This window comes from Portunus trituberculatus, chromosome 40, assembly GCF_017591435.1.
Source record: "Portunus trituberculatus isolate SZX2019 chromosome 40, ASM1759143v1, whole genome shotgun sequence".
In the NCBI taxonomy this organism is placed as follows: Eukaryota; Metazoa; Arthropoda; class Malacostraca; order Decapoda; family Portunidae; genus Portunus; species Portunus trituberculatus.
The window spans coordinates 26,230,065-26,251,910 of NC_059294.1; the positions used below are offsets into that span (position 1 = coordinate 26,230,065).

The 21,846-nt window shown below is 41.2% G+C and overlaps 1 protein-coding gene across 3 annotated transcripts in view; it reads left to right on the forward strand.

Annotated features, from left to right (window-relative positions):
• Positions 1-21,846, forward strand: part of LOC123516285 (histone-lysine N-methyltransferase SMYD3-like) — a 107,609-nt gene that overhangs the window by 57,977 nt on the left and 27,786 nt on the right. For all 3 annotated transcript variants that reach the window (XM_045275547.1, XM_045275549.1, XM_045275548.1), the window contains one exon: positions 1,420-1,579. In XM_045275547.1, coding sequence (XP_045131482.1) covers positions 1,420-1,579 — 160 coding nt within the window. The remainder of the gene's footprint in view (positions 1-1,419; positions 1,580-21,846) is intronic.

Consider the following 21,846-nt stretch of genomic DNA (forward strand, 5'->3'; position numbering starts at 1 on the left):
AGCTAATACCAAGGATTCTAGGGAGGATATACGGGTTCAATGGGCGGGCTGGAGGAATTGATTAGGGAACCTCGCTTCTAACAGATGGCACGTGGGTCGCAGGTAGTAAGGGTGTGAGGGAAGGGGAGGTCCATCAGCGGGAAAGGATGAGCGCCGTTACAAGATTCAAACAGTCAGTCAGTCACGGGAAGGAGCGCAAGGCACATCAGCCATTGCCCGCCTCTGCCTAAGCCACACCACGCTCAGTGCTCATTTGCATCACCTACGTCTGTCTTGTGACCCCTTCTGCCCTTGGTGTAGGACTACCCTGAGGCAATGGAACATTTTCTGCTTCAATGCCCACGCCTCCTCTCTCAACATACTGCATTACGCTCCCGGCTCTCTGCCCTGGCCATCACAACACTCAACCTGCCCACCCTCCTGGCGGCCTCAGGCGTCCACCTCTCCTGGCAACCTGCTGTCCTTCGCCTTACTTGTGCCTAGGTGAGGAAGACCAGCCAACTACCACGCCTGTGATACCCACACAGGACTACCCCAGGGCTCATAAGGATCCATTGATTTTCGTGGCCTCTTTTCAATCCTTATGAGCCCTCGGGTAGGCCTATGTGAGTATCACAGGCATGGTAGCTGGCTGGTCTTTCTTACAAAGGCACAAGTAAGGCGAAGGACAGCAGGTTGTCAGGAAGGGTGGACGCCTGAGGCCGCCAGGAGGGTGGGCAGGTCGAGTGTTGTGATGGCCAGGGCGGAGAGCCGGGAGCGTAATGCAGTATGTTGAGAGAGGAAGCGTGGGCATTGAAGCAGGAAATGTTCCATGGCCTCAGGGGTAGTCCTACACCAAGGACAGAAGTGGTCACGAGACAGTTGACATATGCGATGCAAGTAAGGAGTATGGTGTGGCCCAGGCGGAGGCGGGAAAATTCATAGATATATATATATATATATATATATATATATATATATATATATATATATATATATATATATATATATATATATATATATATATATATGTTTTATTTGCCTTATAAGTTCATAACCATGAGAAAATGCAGGGAAAAATAGGGGGTGGGGGAGGAAGCATGGGAGAAATTTTAAGTTATTCCTAACAACGTTTTCTATGAAAGTACTTGCTTCCAGCAGATGACAGCACCGTCGCTGTCCTCCAAACTTTAACCCACATCAAAACTTCCTCGCTGTATATTCCTTGGCTAATACCCTCAACACCGCCAGGGCACAATGCTATCAGGCGTAACAACTTTTTTAAGTAAATAAAACAGTGGAACTGCTAATTTTTTGTATGAAAAACAGGTCTCTGTGATAGAAACAGCCAATACAAACTGCCTCTAAATTTTAATTCCTTTTGCCATAATTTTAGGCCAGAAGTGTTGCTTTCATGAGTTCCTTAACTATCTTTTGTAGATATTGAACACTGCTTACAAACACTGGAAAAGCAAACAAGTTTTACATCAAGAAATGCCTGGAAGGTTAAAATTCTGGACTTAAGCTTCAATGCTGCAATTCTGAACAACTGTTGGAGTTTAGCACTTAAGTATGGAGAGGAAAATCTCGATGGAATGAGGTAATGTGGATTGAAAACATATGTTCATTTTATATATTCCATAATGTTATATTTATTTACTAACATAAATTCAGGGAAATCATTTACCTAGCTAAGGAAGAAAAAATATGAAAGGAATTTAAGCATTTTGTTCATGTTTGTAGAGTTATGATTTTTTCTTACATTCATGTGCAGAAAACCACATAAATACACGATTAGAGAATGTGTTGAATATATTTTGTTGACAGCAGAGAAAAAGGTTTGTTGGGGGTTAAGAGTTGAAAACAATAATACATAGAGTTGCATGCCTTGGGTTGTATGTTCAAAGGATTATATATAACTTTCTGCTACTAAAACCTAAATAGTCCTTTCAGTGCCATCTTTTTTCATGATGGCATGAGGTATATTTTCAAAACACCATCCAGATGCTTACAGTTCACGCTGATGCAAACGTTAGCCTCCACCTTTTATTTCCTATTTTTATTCATATTGATAGTATTATTTCAAAGATGCTTTGCTAATACATATAACAAGTCTTGAGAATCATGAAATTCCACAAGATGCTTGTTTGGGGTGCCAGAATTGTCATCGCAGCTGATCACAGTGCAGAGACTCCTCATCTATTCCTGGACAACTAGAAATGCATGGTAAACATTATCAGCAAAATAGGTGTAAGCTGCATGTCTATCAGTTACTGACGCTGTTACTATAGCAAAGACGATCCTTTGTTTATTCCGGCTGAAAGGGGCACAAAAGCATTTCATACAGGATACGTGTTGCAGGGAGCATAGGGTAAATGCCAAGTAGCTCTCTATAAATAAACTTGGAGGAGTTTGTAGATACCTACCGAAAACAATAATTTACTCCCACCAAGATCTAATAACACTAGTTCCATTCTGAACTGGTTCTGGTCTCGATCAGTTCTGGGAGTGCTGTAAACTTCCAATTAAAGCTGGTTGTGATCTAGCTGAACATTTCCCTTTGTGTCTCAAAACTAAAGGGAGAAGTCACAGCCTGTCCTCTAAAGACAACTCTCCTTCTTCACACGAAACTACATGCACTTACCACACACACACCCTTCACATATAATTCAAAATAGAAAAATGGTGACACTAAATCCAACCTTGGAGTTTCCATCTGGACAGGGGACCATAAATGTTCCCAGGTAGAACTGCTTTTTCAATAGCAACCCACCTCAAATTTTTCTTCATTAACTTCTGCAACATTTGCAGTCTTAGATCTAATTTTCAATCTGTAGAACACCATCTCTCCTCTACTAAACCTCATCTTCTTTACCTCAGCGAAACACAGCTGTTTGAGACAACTGAGAGTAGTCCTTTCTCTGTTCCCTTCTACTTTCTCTATCCTCATTTTGATTCCAAAGCTGGAGGTTGCATCTGTGTGTGCAATGCCTTGACTTGCTTTTGTGCCTATGCTCTTGAATCTTCTGAGATTTCTACCATCTGGCTTTGACTTGATAGTCCCTCTCTAACTATATTTATCTGTTGTGTCTATCTTTCCCCTAACTCCTCTGGCTATAGTAAATTCTTCGACTATTTAACTTCCAAAGTGGAGTACATTCTGTCCCGCTACCCTTTTGCAGAGATCTCCATCCTTGGAAATTTCTATGTTCACTACCAGCTTTGGATTTCCTCTCCCTTCCTTGACCATCCTGGTAAACTAGCCTTCAACGTTGCTACTAGTATTCCTGATCGTCTTGGATATATGCCCAATATTCTTGACCTTTTTTACCTATTATACTTCTGCTTATGCTGTTGCCCTATCCTTTCCCTTGGGCTCTTCGGATCACAATCTCATTTCTGTATCTTGTCCTATTTCACCAATCTCTCCTCAGGATCCCCCAAAGCAGAGGTGCCTCTGACGTTTTGCCTCTGCCAGATCGGGGGACCTGAGAAGGTATTATGCTGATTTTCCTTGGAATGATCACTGTTTCTCTCAGAGACCCATCTCTTTGTGCTGAACGCATAACAGAGGTGATAGTGTCTGGCGTGGAGACATACATTCCTTATTCTTTTTCTCAAACTAAACCTTCTAAACCTTGATTTAACACAGCCTATTCTCATGCTATACATTATTGAGAGGTTGCCCACAAAAGGTACTTGGGCCTTTCATCACCTGAATCTCATGCACTTTATATTTCTGCTCAGAATCATGCCAAGTCTGTTCTCCAACTTGCCAAACATTCCTCCATTAAATAGAAATTGTCAAAATCTTTTAAATTCCAACTCCCTACGAGACTTCTGGCATGTGACCAAAAACATCTCCAATGACTTTACTTCTTCATTTTTCCCTCCTATATTACATCCTGATGGTAACACTGCCGTCTCATCTAGCTAAACTCTTCTCTCAAACCTTTGCTAACAATTCCACCTTGGATGATTCTGGGCCTGTCCCTCCCTCTCACTATTTCATGCCTACAATTAAGATTCTTTGTAATCATGTTTTCCATGCCCTCGCTGGCTTAAACCCTTGGAAGGATTATAGACCTGATGGGGTCCCTCCTATTGTTTTCAAAAACAGTGCATCCGTGCTTGCACCTTGCCTGGCCAAACTCTTTCAACTATGTCTATCAACTTATAACTTTCCTTCTTGCTAGAAGTCTGACATTCAGCCTGTTCCTAAAAAGGGTGTACATTCTAATCCCTCAAACTACCATCCTACAGCTTTAATCTCTTGCTTGTCTTAAGTATTTTTTTAATCTATCCTTAATTAGAAGATTCTTAAACAATTCACCTCACAAACTTCTATCTGATCGCCAGTATGGCTGCCATCAAGGCCGTTCTACTGGTGATCTGGCTTTCCTTACTAAGTCTTGGTAATCCTCTTTAAGAGATTTTGGTAAAAGTTTTGCTATTGCATTAAACATATCAAAAGCTTTTGATAGAGTCTGGCATAAAGCTTTGATTTCAAAACTGCCCTCATACGGTTTCTATCCTTCTGTCTGCCACTTTACCTCAAGTTTAATTTCTAACCGTTCTATTGCAGTCTAGGTCGACAGCCACTGTTCTTCTAAAACTATTAACAGTAGTGTTCCTCAGGGTTCTGTCCTTTCACCCACTACTGTCAGCTACGGTGGCATAGTGGATAAGGTGGTGAGCGTGGGATCAGGCAGACGTTCACGTGTAGGTTCGAATCCCACCACGTACAGCCTTAAACACCTTGCCATTTGTCAAGTGGTCTAAAGTTACCTATATGTTACCCATGATACCCAGGTTCTAGGTGGTTACACCCAAGATGAGCTTGGGTGGTGATATGGCCCCAGATATATGGGTACCACTATAAATAAAATTGCCTGTGCCACTAATGGACAGAAGCTGAACAGCACTTCCTACACACTCTTCAAGTGAGCCTATAGATGCTATAGGCCTTAACATAAAAAAAAAATAAATAAATAATACTTCTTGTCCTATTGATTCCAGTCCGCCCTACATCTTCCCATGTACTTTTAGAGATGACCAATCCTTCAGAAGTCAACAAATCTCGCAGGGACGTCACAGAGCAGTGAATACTTAGTAGTGTTCAATACCCCAAAAACTCAATTCCTCCATTTATCAACTCGACACAACCTTCCAGATAACAATCCCCTCTTCTTCAATGACACTCAACTGTTTCCCTCTTCTACATTGAATATCCTCGGTCTGTCCTTTATTCATAATCTAAACTGAAAACTTCACATCTCTTCTCTTGCTAAAACTGCTTCTATGAAGTTAGGTATTCTGAGGCGTTTCCACCACTTTTTTTTTTTTTTTTGCCTCTCCTACTGCTAACTCTATATAAGGGTCTTATCCGTTCTTGTATGGAGTAATTCTTGCATGTTTTGGGGGGCGGGGTTCCACTCACACACTTTTATTACATAGGGTGAAATCAAAAGCTTTTCATCTCATCAACTCCCCTCCCCTGTCTTCAGCCTTTTTGTCTCTGCTGAAATGTTGCATCTCTTACCATCTTTTATCCCTATTTTCATGCTAATTACTCTACTGATCTTCTTAACCCTAATATAGTATACCACCATATTGTCTATGAGGTCTACATTGCTTGATGGTGTTTGGCTGGTGTACTTCCACCTCTTTTCTCTCATGTGATGAATACCTGAATAGAAAAAGAAGTTCTACTTGGTAGAGCTTGTAGGTACTCTACTTATTAGTATGTGAAGGAAGTATGCAAAGAAAAAGCCCCACACAGGCCAAAGTCACACCTCATGTCAGCCAATCAGGAACCAGGGTGCGTATTCTCAATCATTCATACTTTTCTCAGGTAAACTGGAACTCCGTGCCTGTTTCTGTATTTCTATCTTCCTATGACTCAACTTCTTTTAGGAGAGAGGTTCAAGACATTTGTCACTGTCTTTTGGCTAATTCCTTTCTCATCTTTTAGGGAACTTGCAGTTCAAGTGGGCCTTTTTTAATATTTTGTTGGCCTTGGTAAACTTCCCTCTTGCATAAAAGAAGGGCTTTGGCTTCTTTGTGAATACTAGGTCAAGGAACGAAGGTTATTCTTTCCCTCTGTACTGTGTTGATTCTTCCACCCACTGATTCACTGTATTCACCATAGTCAACTGTAACACCTCTTCCCTCTATGATCCAGCGTTACCCATTACTTCCATCTCTCTCCAGTTTACTCTTTTACAGTTAAAGTCTCCTACTAATAGTATTTTTTCATCTCTTCTTATATTATCTAGGCACTTAATCACCTCTCCTTGCATTTCCTTATGTTCCTCAGTTCTCCATGTATTTGTTTTAGATGACACATACGTAACTATGATTTTCCTTTTTTCAATCTATTATTCCCATTACTTCCACCATGCCATCACCATATTGCACTTCCTCCACACATATTATCACAAACCATTATTATCACTCCTCCTCCCTCTTTTCCTCTCCTATCTCTTCTCCAGCTATTATATTCCTCTTTTTAAAGCTAACATGTATCTCCTCTTTTAGTTTTGCCTTTACTATACACATTACATCCGGTCTTTTTCTTTCAAATAATCTTTAACCTCCAACACACTGGATAACAACTATTTATATTAGTATAAGCCACTCTTAATTTCTTGCCTCTTCCATGACCTCCTCTTTCCGAAGATACCACTTCTTTAGTCTCATCTAGAACCCTCCTGTAGAAATTCTTTTTCTTGATCTCCATCTTTTTCTCGTTTTTTCCTTAGCTTAATTTCTTAGCACTTTGTCCTTTTCCCTCTCTTCCAGGTTCATATATCTTTTTATCCATATACACTTAACCCTCGGCTATCGCGCCCAATTGGGGCCGAAATAGCCGCGCCATAGCCGAAAACGCGATAGCTGAATTGATCTTGGCGGGAAGGCGGTTTTGGCCAATGAGCGCTCAGATATCCCATGACGTCATGGCTGGCCGTGCGATAGCAGGCATCTGAGGTTGTGATAATGAAATTTTAGCAGCTTTTCATGGGTGCATGATAGCAATAAAATGCGATAGCTGAAGTCGCGATAGCCGAGGGTTGACTGTATATCCATAAATTCAGTATCATCAGCCAGTTTCCCTTTTCTTGTCATAATCTCTTCCATTGCCACCTGCGATCTCATTCTTACTTTCATTGGTCTCTTTCCCCCTTCACTAAACCTTCCCAACCTAATCACTTCCTCCACTTCTTGGTCCAACTCCTGTGTGCAGTCTTGGACCTGTTTGATAATAATTTTGGCCAATTCTAATTGTTACTCCCATTACTTCCATCTTGCCCTCGCCATATTGCACATCCTCCACACATATATTATCATGAACCATTATTAGCACTCCTCCTCTCCATTTACACTTCCTGCCTCTTCTCCAGCTATTATATCCTACTTCCTTAAAATTAACATGGATCTCCGCTCTTAGTTTTGTTTCAACAAGGCACATTACATCCATGTTTTTCTTTTTTCAAATAATCCTTAACCTCCGACATGCTGGATAACAACCCATCTATATTAGTATAAGTCACTCTTAATTTCTTGCCTCCTCCATGACCTCCTCCTTCTTCTTTAGATACCACTTCTTTAGTCTAGTATCCAGAACCCTCCACTACAAAGTCTTTTTTCTTGATCTCCGTTCTTTTCTCGTTTTTTTTTTTTTTTTCCTTCCTCATTCTCACTTTCATTGGTGTCTCCTACCCCTCTCAATAAAGCTTCCCAACCTAATCACTTCCTCCACCTCCTGGTCCAGCTCCTGTGTGCTGTCCTGGACCTTTTTGACAATAGTTTTGGCCAATGGCACCAATCGCTATCTGTGTAGTTTTCATTGTTTGCCAGCTGGTTTAATTCACAAGTTGGTCCTGCCCATCGTGCCGAACTGTCGCTCTTGTGGAAGCCCTATTAAAAAAATATATATACAGATATTCATGCCTACATACCTCATAATATAAACGTTTGGTTATTTATCTATGTGTCTGATTGAAAATGACATAAAAATATGCAAATATATGTTCCTAATCGTGCAAAGTATGGATGTACCAGTGTCCCATAAAAATATTTTTTGCAAGTCTGATAGTACATATATACCTTATCACAAAATTGTCAGAGTTTCTGCTTAGGATAATGCTCCACTCAAAAAGCGTAGAGCAAATATCACTGAGTAGCATTTAAAAAAACAATTTTCGGAGTCTGTGCCGAAATAACCTGGCCAACATTACCGAAACCGAATTTTCCTAACTGAATCACAACAAGCGAACTTGGTATGCCTTTTGATCTCAGAAAGTTTCTCAGAGTTGGCACTGTCCATTTTCTAAGTTCATCCTCACTAATATCCATAGTGTTATCCATAGTGAAGTCGTTGTGTAGCGAGTGTGGCGATGGCTCTTAACACGCTAGATTTGTTTACGTTTCGATAGAACAATCTCAGTGCATGTTAGACAATATCCTCTATACTGTTAATTTCTTAAGACTATTAATTGTTGTGATTTTCTGTATGAATATAATTCATATTAATCTTTATGGAAAGAAAAAGGCATTAAAACTACGCTTTACCTATTAATGATCTTTTCTATTTTTTGTCCCAGAAATGGAGATGGTAAAGAAGAGCGCTCGACATATATATAAACATTTCCACTTTTTTAGCTTATGTGCCACGAGTACATTCTTAGAAAGATTATAACTAATTTAATAAACCATTTAATATTTACAAAACGTGCAGAAAAGTACGTTCCAGTTGACCAACTTGCTGTGAAATAATTAACCCATCTGGTGGTTGAAGGCACCTACATAGCAGATCGCGATCGGTCCCATTCTCCCTTTCGCGTTCTCTCATGAACTTATTGGGATCTTTTTTTTCTTCATCCCAAAAACCACAAAATATTTCCTCTTATCCACCGTATCATGCATTTAATTTTCTTTCTCCTTAATTACTTGTATTCCAGTATCTTGTTTTTTTCCTGACTTTGTCTCTTTAGTATCTCTGAAAATTTAACTTTTCCTCTTCCTGTTCTTTTTCCATCATTTCATGATTCCTTCAGCTTGTTTTCACCCAATCTGCCTTCCATCCTGTCCTCAATCCCATCCTGTACTTTTCCTGCCAGCTCCTTAAGGAGTTTTCGTAGTATTGAGATGTAACTTTTAGTATATTTTTTTTTTTCATCTTCTGTATCTCCTCCTTTAATCCTTGATTGATTACATTGACCTTCTCACATTCATCTAATCTCAACCTCAGCTCTGTGTTTTCCATTGTTAGTCTGTCCTGCTTGTCCATTAAGCTCAACATCACTTCCTTCAAGTACCTTAACTCTCTTTCTACGTTGATTATATAACCTCCTCATATTTCCTTTTTCGTCTCTGAATCCAGAAAATTCTTTATCTATTTTGTCCTCAGTCAATCTTTTGAGTTCTACAGGTATTTCAATAAATTGCAGATTTTCATTCAGTGGCGTTTGTTTTAATTGCGTTGTACGTCTGGCAGCACTACTCAGTTCAGTTCCTCTTTCTACAGTAAGTCCTACTTCGTTATCCGGTAAATTCACAGTTACGGTGTTTGCTAATTAGTAACCTCATTTCTATTTACGGTAAGAAAAATTCACAGATACGGTATCCACTCGTGTTTTGTTTACACCGTACCATGGCGCCACCACGCCGCGAGGCCACCACAAGGATTCTAGGGAGGATATACGGTTTCAATGGGCAGGCTGGAGGAATTCATTAGGGAACCTCGCTTCCAACAGATGGCGCGCAGGTCGCGGGTAGTAAGGGGGTGAAGGATGGGGGGGATCTATCAGCGGTGGAGTATCAGCGCCGTTACAAGATTCAAACAGTCAGTCAGTCACGGGAAGGAGCGCAAGGCACATCAACCATTGCCCATCTCCGCCTGAGCTACACCACGCTCAGTGCTCACTTGCATCGCCTACGTCGGTCTCGTGACCACTTCTGCCCTTGGTGTAGGACTCTCCTTGAGTCCATGGAACATTTCCTCCTTCATTGCCCACGCCTCCTCTCTCAACATACTGCATTACGCTCCCGGCTCTCCGCCCTGGCCATCACAACACTCAACCTGCCCTCCCTCCTGGTGGCCTCAGGCGTCCACCACTCTTGGCTACCTGCTGTCCTTCGCCTTATTTGTGCCTTATTGAGGAAGACCGGCCAGCTACCACGCCTGTGATACCCACACAGGACTACCCCAGGGCTCATAAGGATCCATAGATTTTCGTGGCCTCTTTTGAATCTTTATGAGCCCTTGGGTAGTCCTGTGAGGGTATCACAGGCTTGGTAGCTGGCCGGTCTTTCTCAAGAAGGCACAAGATCTATGGATCTTTATGAGTCCAGGGGTACTCCTGTGTGAGTATCACAGGCGTGGTAGCTGGCTGGTCTTCCTCAAGAAGGCACAAGTAAGGCAAAGGACAGCAGGTTGCCAGGAGGGGTGGACGCCTGAGGCCGCCAGGAGGGAGGGCAGGTTGAGTGTTGTGATGGCCAGGGCGGAGAGCTGGGAACGTAATGCAGTATGTTGAGAGAGAAGGCGTGGGCAATGAAGCAGGAAATGTTCCGTGGCCTCAGGGGTAGTCTTACACCAAGGGCAGAAGTGGTCACGAGACAGTCGACGTATGCGATGCAAGTAAGGAGTATGGTGTGGCCCAGGCGGAGGCGGGCAGCAAACGATATATATATATATATATATATATATATATATATATATATATATATATATATATATATATATATATATATATATATATAAATATAAACATGTTTTATTTGCCTTACAAGTTCATAACCACGAGAGAATGCAGAGAAAAATAGGGGGTGGGGGGGGATGAAGCATGATAGAAATTTTAAGTTACTCCTAACAACGTTTTCCATGAAAGTACTCGCTTCCAACAGAGGGCAACACCGTCGCTGTCCTCCAAACTTTAACCCACAACAAAACTTCCTCTTTGTATATTCCTTGGGCAGGCTGGAGGAATTGATTAGGGAACCTCGCTTCCAACAGATGGCGCGCAGGTCATAGGTATTAAGGGGGTGAGGGATGGGGGGATCCATCAGCGGGGGAAGATGAGCGCTGTTACAAGATTCAAACCAAGGAATATACAGAGGAAGTTTAGGTGTGGGTTAAAGTTTGGAGGACCGCGACGGTGCTGCCATCTGTTGGAAGCGAGTACTTTCATAGAAAACGTTGTTAGGAGTAACTTAAAATTTCTCCCATGCTTCCTCCCCCTCCCACCCCACCCCATATTTTTCCCTGCATTTTCTCGTGGTTATGAACTTATAAGGCAAATAAAACATGTTATATATATATATATATATATATATATATATATATATATATATATATATATATATATATATATATATATATATATATATATATATATATATGCTCTGCCATCACATCATACTACCTGCCCAGCCTCTTGGCGGCCTCAGGCGTCCAGCCCTCAACCTGCTTCCTTTGCCTTACTTGTGCCTTCTTGAGGAAGACCAGCCAGCTACCACGCCTGTGATACCCCCACAGGACTACCCCAGGGCTCATAAGGATTCAAAAGAGGCCACGAAAATCTATGGATCCTTATGAGCCCTGGGGTAGTCCTGTGTGGGTATCACAGGCATGGTAGCTGGCCGGTCTTCCTCAAGAAGGCACAAGTAAGCCGAAGGACAGCAGGTTGCCAAGAGGGTTGGACGCCTGAGGCCGCCAGGAGGGTGGGCAGGTCAAGTGTTGTGATGGCCAGGGCAGAGAGCCAGGAGCGTAATACAGTATGTTGAGAGAGGAGGCGTGAGCATTGAAGCCGGAAATGTTCCATGGCCTCAGGGCTAGTCCTACACCAAAGGGCAGAAGGGGTCACAAAACAGATGTAGGGAATGCAAGTGAGCACTGAGCGTGGTGTGGCCCAGGCGGAGGCGGGCAATGGTTGATGTGCCTTACGCTCCTTCCCGTGACTGACTGACTGTTTGAATCTTGTAACGGCACTCATCCTCCCCCGCTGATGGATCCCCCCATCCCTCACCCCTTTACTACCTACGACCTGCACGCCATCTGTTAGAAGCGAGGTTCCCTAATCAATTCCTCCAGCCTGCCCATTGAACCCGTATATCCTCCGTAGAATCCTTGATTCAAACAGTCAGTCAGTCACGGGAAGTTGCGCAAGGCACGTCAACCATTGCCCGCCTCCGCCTGGGCCACACCATGCTCAGTGCTCACTTGCATTACCTACGTCAGTCTTGTGAGTTGTGACCCCTTCTGCCCTTGGTGTAGGACTACCCTGAGGCAATGGAACATTTCCTGCTTCAATGCCCACGCCTCCTCTCTCAACATATTGCATAACGCTCCCGGCTCTCCGCCCTGGCCATCACAACACTCGACCTGCCCACCCTCCTGGCGGCCTCAGGCGTCCACCTTTCCTAGCAACCTGCTGTCCTTTGCCTTACTTGTGCCTTCTTGAGGAAGACCAGCCAGCTACCACGCCTGTGATACCCTCACAGGACTACCCCAGAGCTCATAAGGATTCAAAAGAGGCCACGAAAATCTATGGATCTTTATGAGTCCTGAGGTACTCCTGTGTGAGTATCACAGGCGTGGTAGCTGGCTGGTCTTCCTCAAGAAGGCACAAGTAAGGCGAAGAACAGCAGGTTGCTAGGAAAGGTGGACGCTTGAGGCCGCCAAGAGGGTGGGCAGGTTGAGTGTTGTGATGGCCAGGTTGGAGAGCCGGGAGCGTAATACAGTATGTTGAGAGAGGTGTGGGCATTAAAGCAGGAAATCTTCCATTGCCTCAGAGTAGTCCTACACCAAGGGCAGAAGTGGTTACAAGACAGACGTAGGCGATTCAAGTAAGGAATATGGTGTGGCCCAGGCGGAGGAGGGCAGAAAACGCATTTATATATATATATATATATATATATATATATATATATATATATATATATATATATATATATATATATATATATATATATATATATATATATATATATATATATATATATATATATACAGGCAACCCCGTTTAACGAAGGGTTACGTTCCTAAAAGAACACTTCGTTAAGCGAACCGATTATAACAAGTTTAACCCCTGATTTGAACTTCCATTGAGAGTAAGCAAAGCGAGAGTGCATCATAGTACAGTAAAAGGTTTAATGAAAGTAAAAATTATGAAGTTAAACATTTAGGTAGTTTAATTTAAGTCATTATAATGTACACTAATGTATGTATGTACGTAACTTTATAATGTTGATGATCTTAACTTTATGAAGGGAGGGAGAGTGAAACGGGAAATACACTAACCGGCAACCTGTGGAATGTAAACAAAGTGCGCATCATGGTACTGCATACAAAACTTATGTACCACATTTCCACAAGGCTTTCCATTTTATCCATTGTAGAGTCACGAGTTCTGGTGGTTCTTTTAGCTTGCAAGGAAGATGAGGTCTCACTAGCCTTCTTAATAGAGTCTCTTGACTTGAAAATAGTAGACAGTAGATGGAGTCAAGCCATGGTGGGAAGCAATGTTATTAGTTTTCTGGCCTTTCTCTTGTCTGTGAATAATACCCAGCTTCACTTCGAGAGTAAGACACTTCCTGGTCTTCTTAGGAACGTTAGGCCACATTGCAGGGTGTTTTGGTGGTAAGTTGAACTAAGGAAGATGAGCTGCTGGTGACGCTGTTATGTTTTGACTGGGCAGTGAGTGGTGCGTGTGATCTTGATCTTGATCTTGATGCTACAGGTGACACAGAATTTCTTCTGAGTCAGGCCTTTGTATCGGCAAAGCCTGTGTTGTCCACGAGAGGCTTGATCTTGATCTTTATTCTACAGGTGTCTCAGGATTTCTCCTGAGGCAGGCCTTAGTACCAGCAGCTCCTGATGTATTCAAAAGCCTGTCAGCTTGCATGATACAGTGGGGCTTTCAAATTTGGAAAAAAAAATTACCTGAATAAAACTTCGTTAAAGCGAGTTTGGTGTTCGTTAAACGAGCAGATGGTAGTAAAATTAAACCTTCGTTATAGCGAAATTTCGTTGTGTGAACTTTCGTTAAACGGGTGTTGCCTGTATATTTACCTATTTACCTAATTGTAACATACAGGAAAAGAGCTATGCTCGTGTTGTTTTATTTGCCTTATAAGTTCATAACCGCGAGAGAATGCAGGGAAAAATAAGGGGAGGGGGAGGAAGTCTGCAAGAAATTTTAAGTTACTCCTAATAACGTTTTCTATGAAATTACTCGTTTCCAATAGATGGCAGCACCGTCGCTGTCCTCCAAACTTTAACCTATACCAAAACTTCCTCTCTGTATATTCTTTGGGCCACCACAACAATGAGTCTCTTCCCACGTTTCCCACTGAACACAGGTGAAGTCCTAACAGCGTTTTTTTTTTTTTTTTTTTTTGTGAATATTATGAGTAAGGGCTGAAATCCCTACTGTCTCTTAGCCTCGGGTGGGACATCATCTGATAGAATGTGTGGCAAGTGACAGGCAAATAAAAATATTTTCTGTTTATTTCTTTTGCGCAATACTTTACATTTTTTTCTTATGACTATTTTCATGTATTGTCATGTCTGTAGAGGTGATTTTCGACGTGCTGGAATACATCCCCTATTATTACATGTTATAGTGGGTTTGGTGTACAGTAATTTCAATTTGTGGTAAGGTTTTCAGGAATGCATATGTACTGTATAACGAGGACTTGCTGTATTTTATTTCTGTCTATACGATCCAAAAATTTATTTATTATGGAGACAAGAGAACCCTATGGCCCTGTACCCACATGTACATACATTTAGGTCAAGTTCCAACGCCTGTTGTAGGTTGTTCCCAGGGAGCCGCTCAAGACATACTCTCTGCATGATGTCAGCAGTGTTTGTTGTTGTTGTTGTTGTTGTTGTTCTTAGGGCCGCGAAAATCTTTAGATGTTCGTTCTTTTGCGCATATGTCACATTTTCTACACAAGCGCAAAATTAGTCATGATGATTGGTTCTTTTATTTGAACATGCAACCAACTGCCAATAAAAATACAAAAATATAATTCAGCCAATCATAGCTTGGTATTTCATTGTATGGAGAGAGATGTGGCTTAATTTGAAATATTTCCCAGCGCTGGTTGCAGCATACATTATTTCCAGGGCATTCACCGGTTTTTTTATGATTCTGACAAGAGCATACTTCTTTCGAGAACACGGTGCTCTTCCCAGTGCAGTGGAATGCCCTCACTGTCAGAAACAGTGCCAACATATGGAGCAACCTCCTAGAGGTAGTAGAACCCTATTGAAACAATAATTTACTCAGAGAGGTCTAATAACACTAGAACAATTCAGGGGATGCTGTGAACTTATCATTAAAGTTAGCTGTGACCTTATTGAATCTGCATCTCACAAATCGAGGTGTCAGTCACAGCCCTCTCACTAAAGACAACTCTTCATCACACAGAACTACATGCACTTACTGCACTCATACTCTTCACTTAAATTTCAAAATTATGGTGGCTTCATCATGAGCCTCAGAGTTCCCTTCTGGGGAGATCATAAATGTCCCAAGGTTAGACTTTTCTTCTGGTATTGACTCTAAATATTTTCACACCCTTCAATTTTTTCTTAATTAACCTTGTAGATTTCAATGATCACCAGCTTTGGCTTTCCTCTCCCTTCACAGATCACCCTGGTGAACTAGCCTTTAACTCTGCTATCCTTCATGACCTAGAGCAATTGGTGCAATACCCTACTCGCATTCCTTACTGTCTTAGAGATACACTCAACATTCTTGACCTATTCCTTACCTATAATCCTTCTGCTTATGCTGTTAACTTATCCTTTCCATTGTGCTCTTCCAATCACAATTTCATGTCAGTATCTTGTCCTATTCTCCAATCCCTCATCAGGATTTCCCAAAGCAGAGGTATCTCTGGCTTTTTGCCTCTGCATGTTGGGGGAACATGAGGAGTTATTATGCTGATTTTCTTTGGAATGACTACTGCTGTGTCAGGGACTCATCTCTGTGTGCTGAGCACATAACATAGGAGGCATACTTTCCTCACACTTTCCCTCAACCTAAACTTTCCTAACTTTGGTTTAACTCATCTTGTTCTTGCACCATATATGATTGAGAGATTGCCCACAAAAGGTATATAAGCCTTTCATCACCTGAATCTCATACACTTTATATTTCTGCATGGAATCATGCTAAGGCTGTTCTTTACCTTGCCAAACACTCCTTCATTATTGGAAAATGTCAGTTTTTTTGTAAATCCACTTTCCTCAAGACTGTTAGCATCTGGCCAAACACATCTCCAATAACTTTACTTCTTAATTTTTTTCTCTTTTATTTCATTCTGATGGCATTACTGCCATCACATCTATCTCTAAGGCTGAACTCTTCTCTCAAGCCTTTGCTAATAACTATACCTTGGATAATTCTGCTCTTCCCTCTCTGCCTCCTTGTGACAAAGCCTTCTGAAGGTGTATGGACCTGATAGGGTCCCTACTTCTCAAAAACTGTGCCTCCATGCTTGCACCTTGCTTGGCCAAACTCTTCCAGCTCTACATTGAAGTTTGCCTACATTTATCATGTTCCTAAAAAGGGTGACAGTTCTAATCCATCAAACCACTGACTATTACTTTAATCTCATGCTTATCTTAATTTTTTTAATCTATCTCAATAGGAAGATTCTTCAACATCTGTCACTTCCCAATCTTCTATCTGATCACTAGTAAGGCTTCCATCAAGACCACTCTACTGGTATCTTCTGGGTTTCTTTACTGAGACTTGACCATCCTCTTTTAAGGATTTTGGTGAAACTTTTGCTGTTGTTTTAGACATAACAAAAACTTTGGATAGAGTTTGATACAAAACTTTGAGCTCAAAACTAACCTCCTACAGTTTCTGCAACTTCATCCCAAGTTTGACCATTCTATGCTCCTGTGATAGACAAGCACTGTTCTTCTCCTGTATCTATTAACAGTGGTGTTCCTCAGGGTTCTGTCCTATTATCCAATCTCTTCCTATTATTTATTTATCAATGATCTTAAGAGCCAAAATTCTTCTTCTATCCATAAGTAAGCTGATGGTACCACCCTACACTTTACCACATCTTTCCATCAAACCTTCAGAAAGTTAACAGAAACCACAAGAATGCCACAGAACACCTAACTACTGATCTCACTAAGATTCCTGATTGGGTGATAGAAAACTTAGTATTGTTCAATGCTTCAAAAATTCAATTCCTCTGTCTATTAGTTTCATATAACCTTCCAGATGACTATCCCATCTTCATCACTGGTACTAAACTGTCTCCCTCTTCTACAATGAATATCCTTGGTCTGCCCTTCACTTGTAATCTAAACTGGAAACTTCACATTTCATCTTTTGCTAAAACAGCCTCTACAAAGTTATGCATTCTGAGTTGTCTCTGCAGGTTTTTCTAACTCCTGAAACTGGTAACTGTACAAAAGCCTTATCCGCCCATGTATGTACCCTTTTGCATGTATTGGGGGCTCCACTCACAGTTTTATTAGATATGGTGGAATTAAAAGCTTTTTTTATCAATCCCTCTCCTCTGACTGACTGTCTTCAGCCTCTTTCTCACCACAGCAATGTTTCATCACTTGCTATCTTCTACCACTATTTTTGTGCCAACTGCTTTTCTGATCTTGCTAACTGCATGGCTCCCCTCCTCCTACTGCCCCATTGCATTAGACTTTCTTCCTCTCAACCATACTCTGTCCAACTCTTTAATGCAATTGAAGTGTAGTGAATTAATAAAATTATAAGCACTGCACAGCTTAGGTCATGTGGTGTTATGGATTAGAGAGATTAAGATCTTTTAAGTTGATGGTGTGTGGACACCATCAGTGTAATGATATCTAAGGTGGTGGTATAATAAGGTCATTAGAGTAGGTGTTCATATTGAAAGGAGGAGATAAGTTTGTTTTAAGAAAGAGATGATATTATCTGGATGAAAGTGCCATGATTCTTTTAGGATGTCTTTGAGGTTAGGGGAAGACAGGAAAGGGAGGTTAAATGTAGAAAAGCTGTAGTACGTGCTGTGATGTACTTTGGGCAAGTAAGGAGGATATGTGAAACTGAGAGGGGACTCTAACAGGTTGAGCATAAGGTTGGGGAAGATCATGTCATAAGATAAGAATGTGTAAGTTGTGTGTGACCAATACATGATTGTTGCTTAATATAGGGCATTTTATGATGAATAAAACTGAAGATGAATGGATGAAGTGAGGGGGAATATAGAAATTGATAGTAATGGATACGTATAAGTGACTGTGTTAAAAGGGTTTCTTGTTAGCAAATTATTTTGGGGGGTTATATTTTGAAATATGGGAGCGAAGTTCATTTCTGTGTACAAAAGCCACATACATTCCATTGAAGAACATATATTGAGGCCATTATAGGAAGGAAATTAATGATATGTGATAATGGTTGGAATTGTTGAGCTGGTGATTGGTGTTTGGTTTTAAACTATAAAGTCTGAGAGAAGAGAGGGAGGGGGGTGATCAGAACTAAAGGGAGTGAAGGAATTATGAAGAGTGAAGGTCTTCTTGGATGGAGGGTAAGGGGGAGATGTTGGGGAAGGTGTGGAAGTGGGTGCCCTGATGGTGAAAACTGAAGTTGAGGAGGTAAGGGATTGCTTCCTTTGGCATGTGCAAGAGTGCCATGACAGAGGAAGGTGGGGGTGGTTAAGACAGGAAGGGGATTCAGGGTTCAACACTAAGATGGGGTTTGATGTTGAAATGAAGCTGAAGGTAGAAGGAATAACAAATACAAATACAGATAGAGATACAAAGGAGGAGGAGGAGGAGGAGGAGGCTATCAGAAGTAGAAGTGGGGCAGGTTACATGGGATGTGGTGGTGGAAGTTTTGTTAAAGAACCGTGTAGCAGGTTGAGGAGAGAAGCCTAAACCCATGCTTCTCTCAGGGTAAGGCCTTGTTTGAAGCAGAGTGCTGCCACTTTGGTTTCAAATCTATATGTGGGGCATCCACGGTAGAAGACAAATTTATCCTGTGCAGTTTGCATAGTTACAAATTTGGGATGTACATTCTGAGAGGCTATGAGTGTTTGCAGCACAGATGGGGCAGCATGCCCTAAGGGAAGCATAATGGTAAGGTAGTGAGCGTGGGATCGGGCAGACATTCACGCGTATATTCAAATTCCACCGAGTACCATGTTGAAACTTTGCCATTTGTCAGGTGGTTTTAAGTTACCTACATGTCACCATGATACCCAGGTTCTAGGTGGTTATACCAATTATGTGCTTGGGTGGTGATATGGGCCCTAATATGGGCACCACTATAAATAAAATTGCCCACACCACCAACAGGTGGAAGCTGAATAGTGTTTACCATACATACTCTTCAAATATACCTACTGGCACTATAGGCCATAGCATAAAAGAAAGAAAAAAAAATGCTGATCTGCAATATTTAGCTAGATAGCCAAAGTGCCAACAGTTTGGTAACGATGACAGGGAGGGATATACGGTTGGACTTTGAGACGAGCCCCACTAATATATAGCGCAGCAGGCAGAGTGTGGTTTTTTAACACTATTTGGGCTATGTTTGTGAGGTACTTTTGACAGCCATGAGGAGGGATGGTGTAGCAATGAACATATGAAAATTAATGTTCTGTTGGTCATTGAGAAGGTCTGGAAGTCAGAAGAGCAGTTAGTCCAAGGTGTGTTTTCCATGAGACAGATGTTGTATTTACCTTTTTGTGTATTACAGGGCCCGAGCTAAGCTCTCTGTGTCCTGTCTCCTTGTCCATTCCTGTCATATCTCTCACACACACCGCGTCAACGACATCACTGCTCAGTTTATTCCATTTATCAATGCTACGATGCGGGAAACTGTATTTTCTCACGTCATTTAGACAGATGTCCTTTATTAGCTTTTTTCCATGTCCTCGGAGATGATTACTTGTGGTCACCTTTATCAACTCTCTATCCAGTATGTCAATCTTGTTCACCAATTTATACATAGTTATCATGTCTCCTCTTGTTCTTCTCTCTTCTAATGTGGTCAGCCCCAGCTTCCTCAGTCTTTCCTCATAGTCTAACTCCCTGAGTCCTGGTACCATCCTTGTTGCCAGCCTCTGTACCCTTTCCACCTTCTTCACATTTTTCTTCATATGCGGTGACCAGACACATGCTGCATATTCTAACTGGGGTCTTATTAAGGTACATAATATCTTCATCATTCCTTCATCTAGGTAGTGGAATGCAAGGCCAATATTTTGAAGCATGTTGTATGTTTTCCAAAAAATCTTGTTAATGTGTTTCTCTGGTGACAAGGTCTTTCTCCTCATTGGTCTCTTTAATTTTCTCATCACCCAGCCTGTAATCCCTGTTTGGTCTGTATCTACTTCTTCCCATTTTCATAACATGGGTCTTGTCTATATTAAATTCCATCTGCCACTCCTTACTCCACTCATATATTTTATCAAGATCTTCCTGTAACTTGTTACAATCTTCCACATTCTTTACTCTCCTCATAATTTTAGTATCGTCCGCAAACATGTTCATATAACTGTCAATTCCTACTGGCATATCATTAACATAAATCAAAAACATGATGGGACCCAGCACTGACCCTTGTGGAACTCCACTGGTTACCTTCTTCCACTCGGACTTCCTTCCTCTCACCACTGTTCTCATTTCTCTTCCCATTAAGTAATTTTCCATCCATTTTGCTAGTTTATCATTTACTCCTCCAATCATCTTTAGTTTCCACATCAGTCTATTGTGTGGTACTTTATCAAAGGCCTTTCTCAAGTCCAGGTAGATAGCATCCACCCATCCCTCTCTATGTTGTAGTATGTCAGTCACTCTTGAATAAAAACATAATAAATTGGATACACACGATCTTCCTTTTCTGAAACCAAACTGCCTTTCACTCAGAATGTTTTCACTTTCTAGATACTCACTCCACTTAGCTTTAATTACTTCTTCACATACCTTGCACAATATACTAGTCAACGATACTGGTCTATAATTTAGCGGTTCCATTCTACTACCATTCTTATATATAGGCACAATGTCAGCTCTTTTCCACTCTTTCGGGACTAATCCTGTTCGTATGGAGGTTTCCACAATATCAAATATGGGGTTCAACAATTGATCCTTACATTCATTTAGCAACCTCCCAGATATGCCATCAGGCCCCATTGATTTATTAATATCCAGATTGCTTATAATTTTCCTTACATCTTCCTTAGTAACCATGATGTCCTGCATTTGCTTTATTTCCGTAGGCCTTCCTCCCATAAAATGCTCCTCCTTTGTAAACACTTTGCAAAAGTTGTCGTTCAAAATTTCAGCTATATCTCCAGCATCTTCATATACTTCTTCCCGTTTTTACCTTTTCTATTGCCTCCCTTTTATTTAGTTTTCCATTTATGAATTTGTAAAACATTTTGGGTCACTATCACAGTTTTCCACCACCCTCTGTTCATATTCCTTCTGTGCTGTTCTCCTTACTTCAACATATCTATTCCTTGCTGTTTTGTAGACTTCTCTTGATAATACATCACTGTTTTTCTTAAGTTTCTTCCATGCCTTTTCTTTGTTCTTTTTTGCTTCTTCACAATTTCTATTAAACCACTGTTTATTATTTAAAGTCCTCTTTCTGTGATATGGCACAAACTTTTTCACAGCAGAGTTATACAAATCCATAAATTTATCGTATTTCAATTGCATATCCCTTTCCTGGTATACCACGGACCAGTCAATTTCATTAAAGAACTCCCTTATATGGTTATAATTTGCCCTAGTATAATTTAATTTTTCCTCCTTGCGTTCCACAATCTTATTCGTGCTTAATTCCGTATCCAGCTCAAAGCTTAGGACATCAT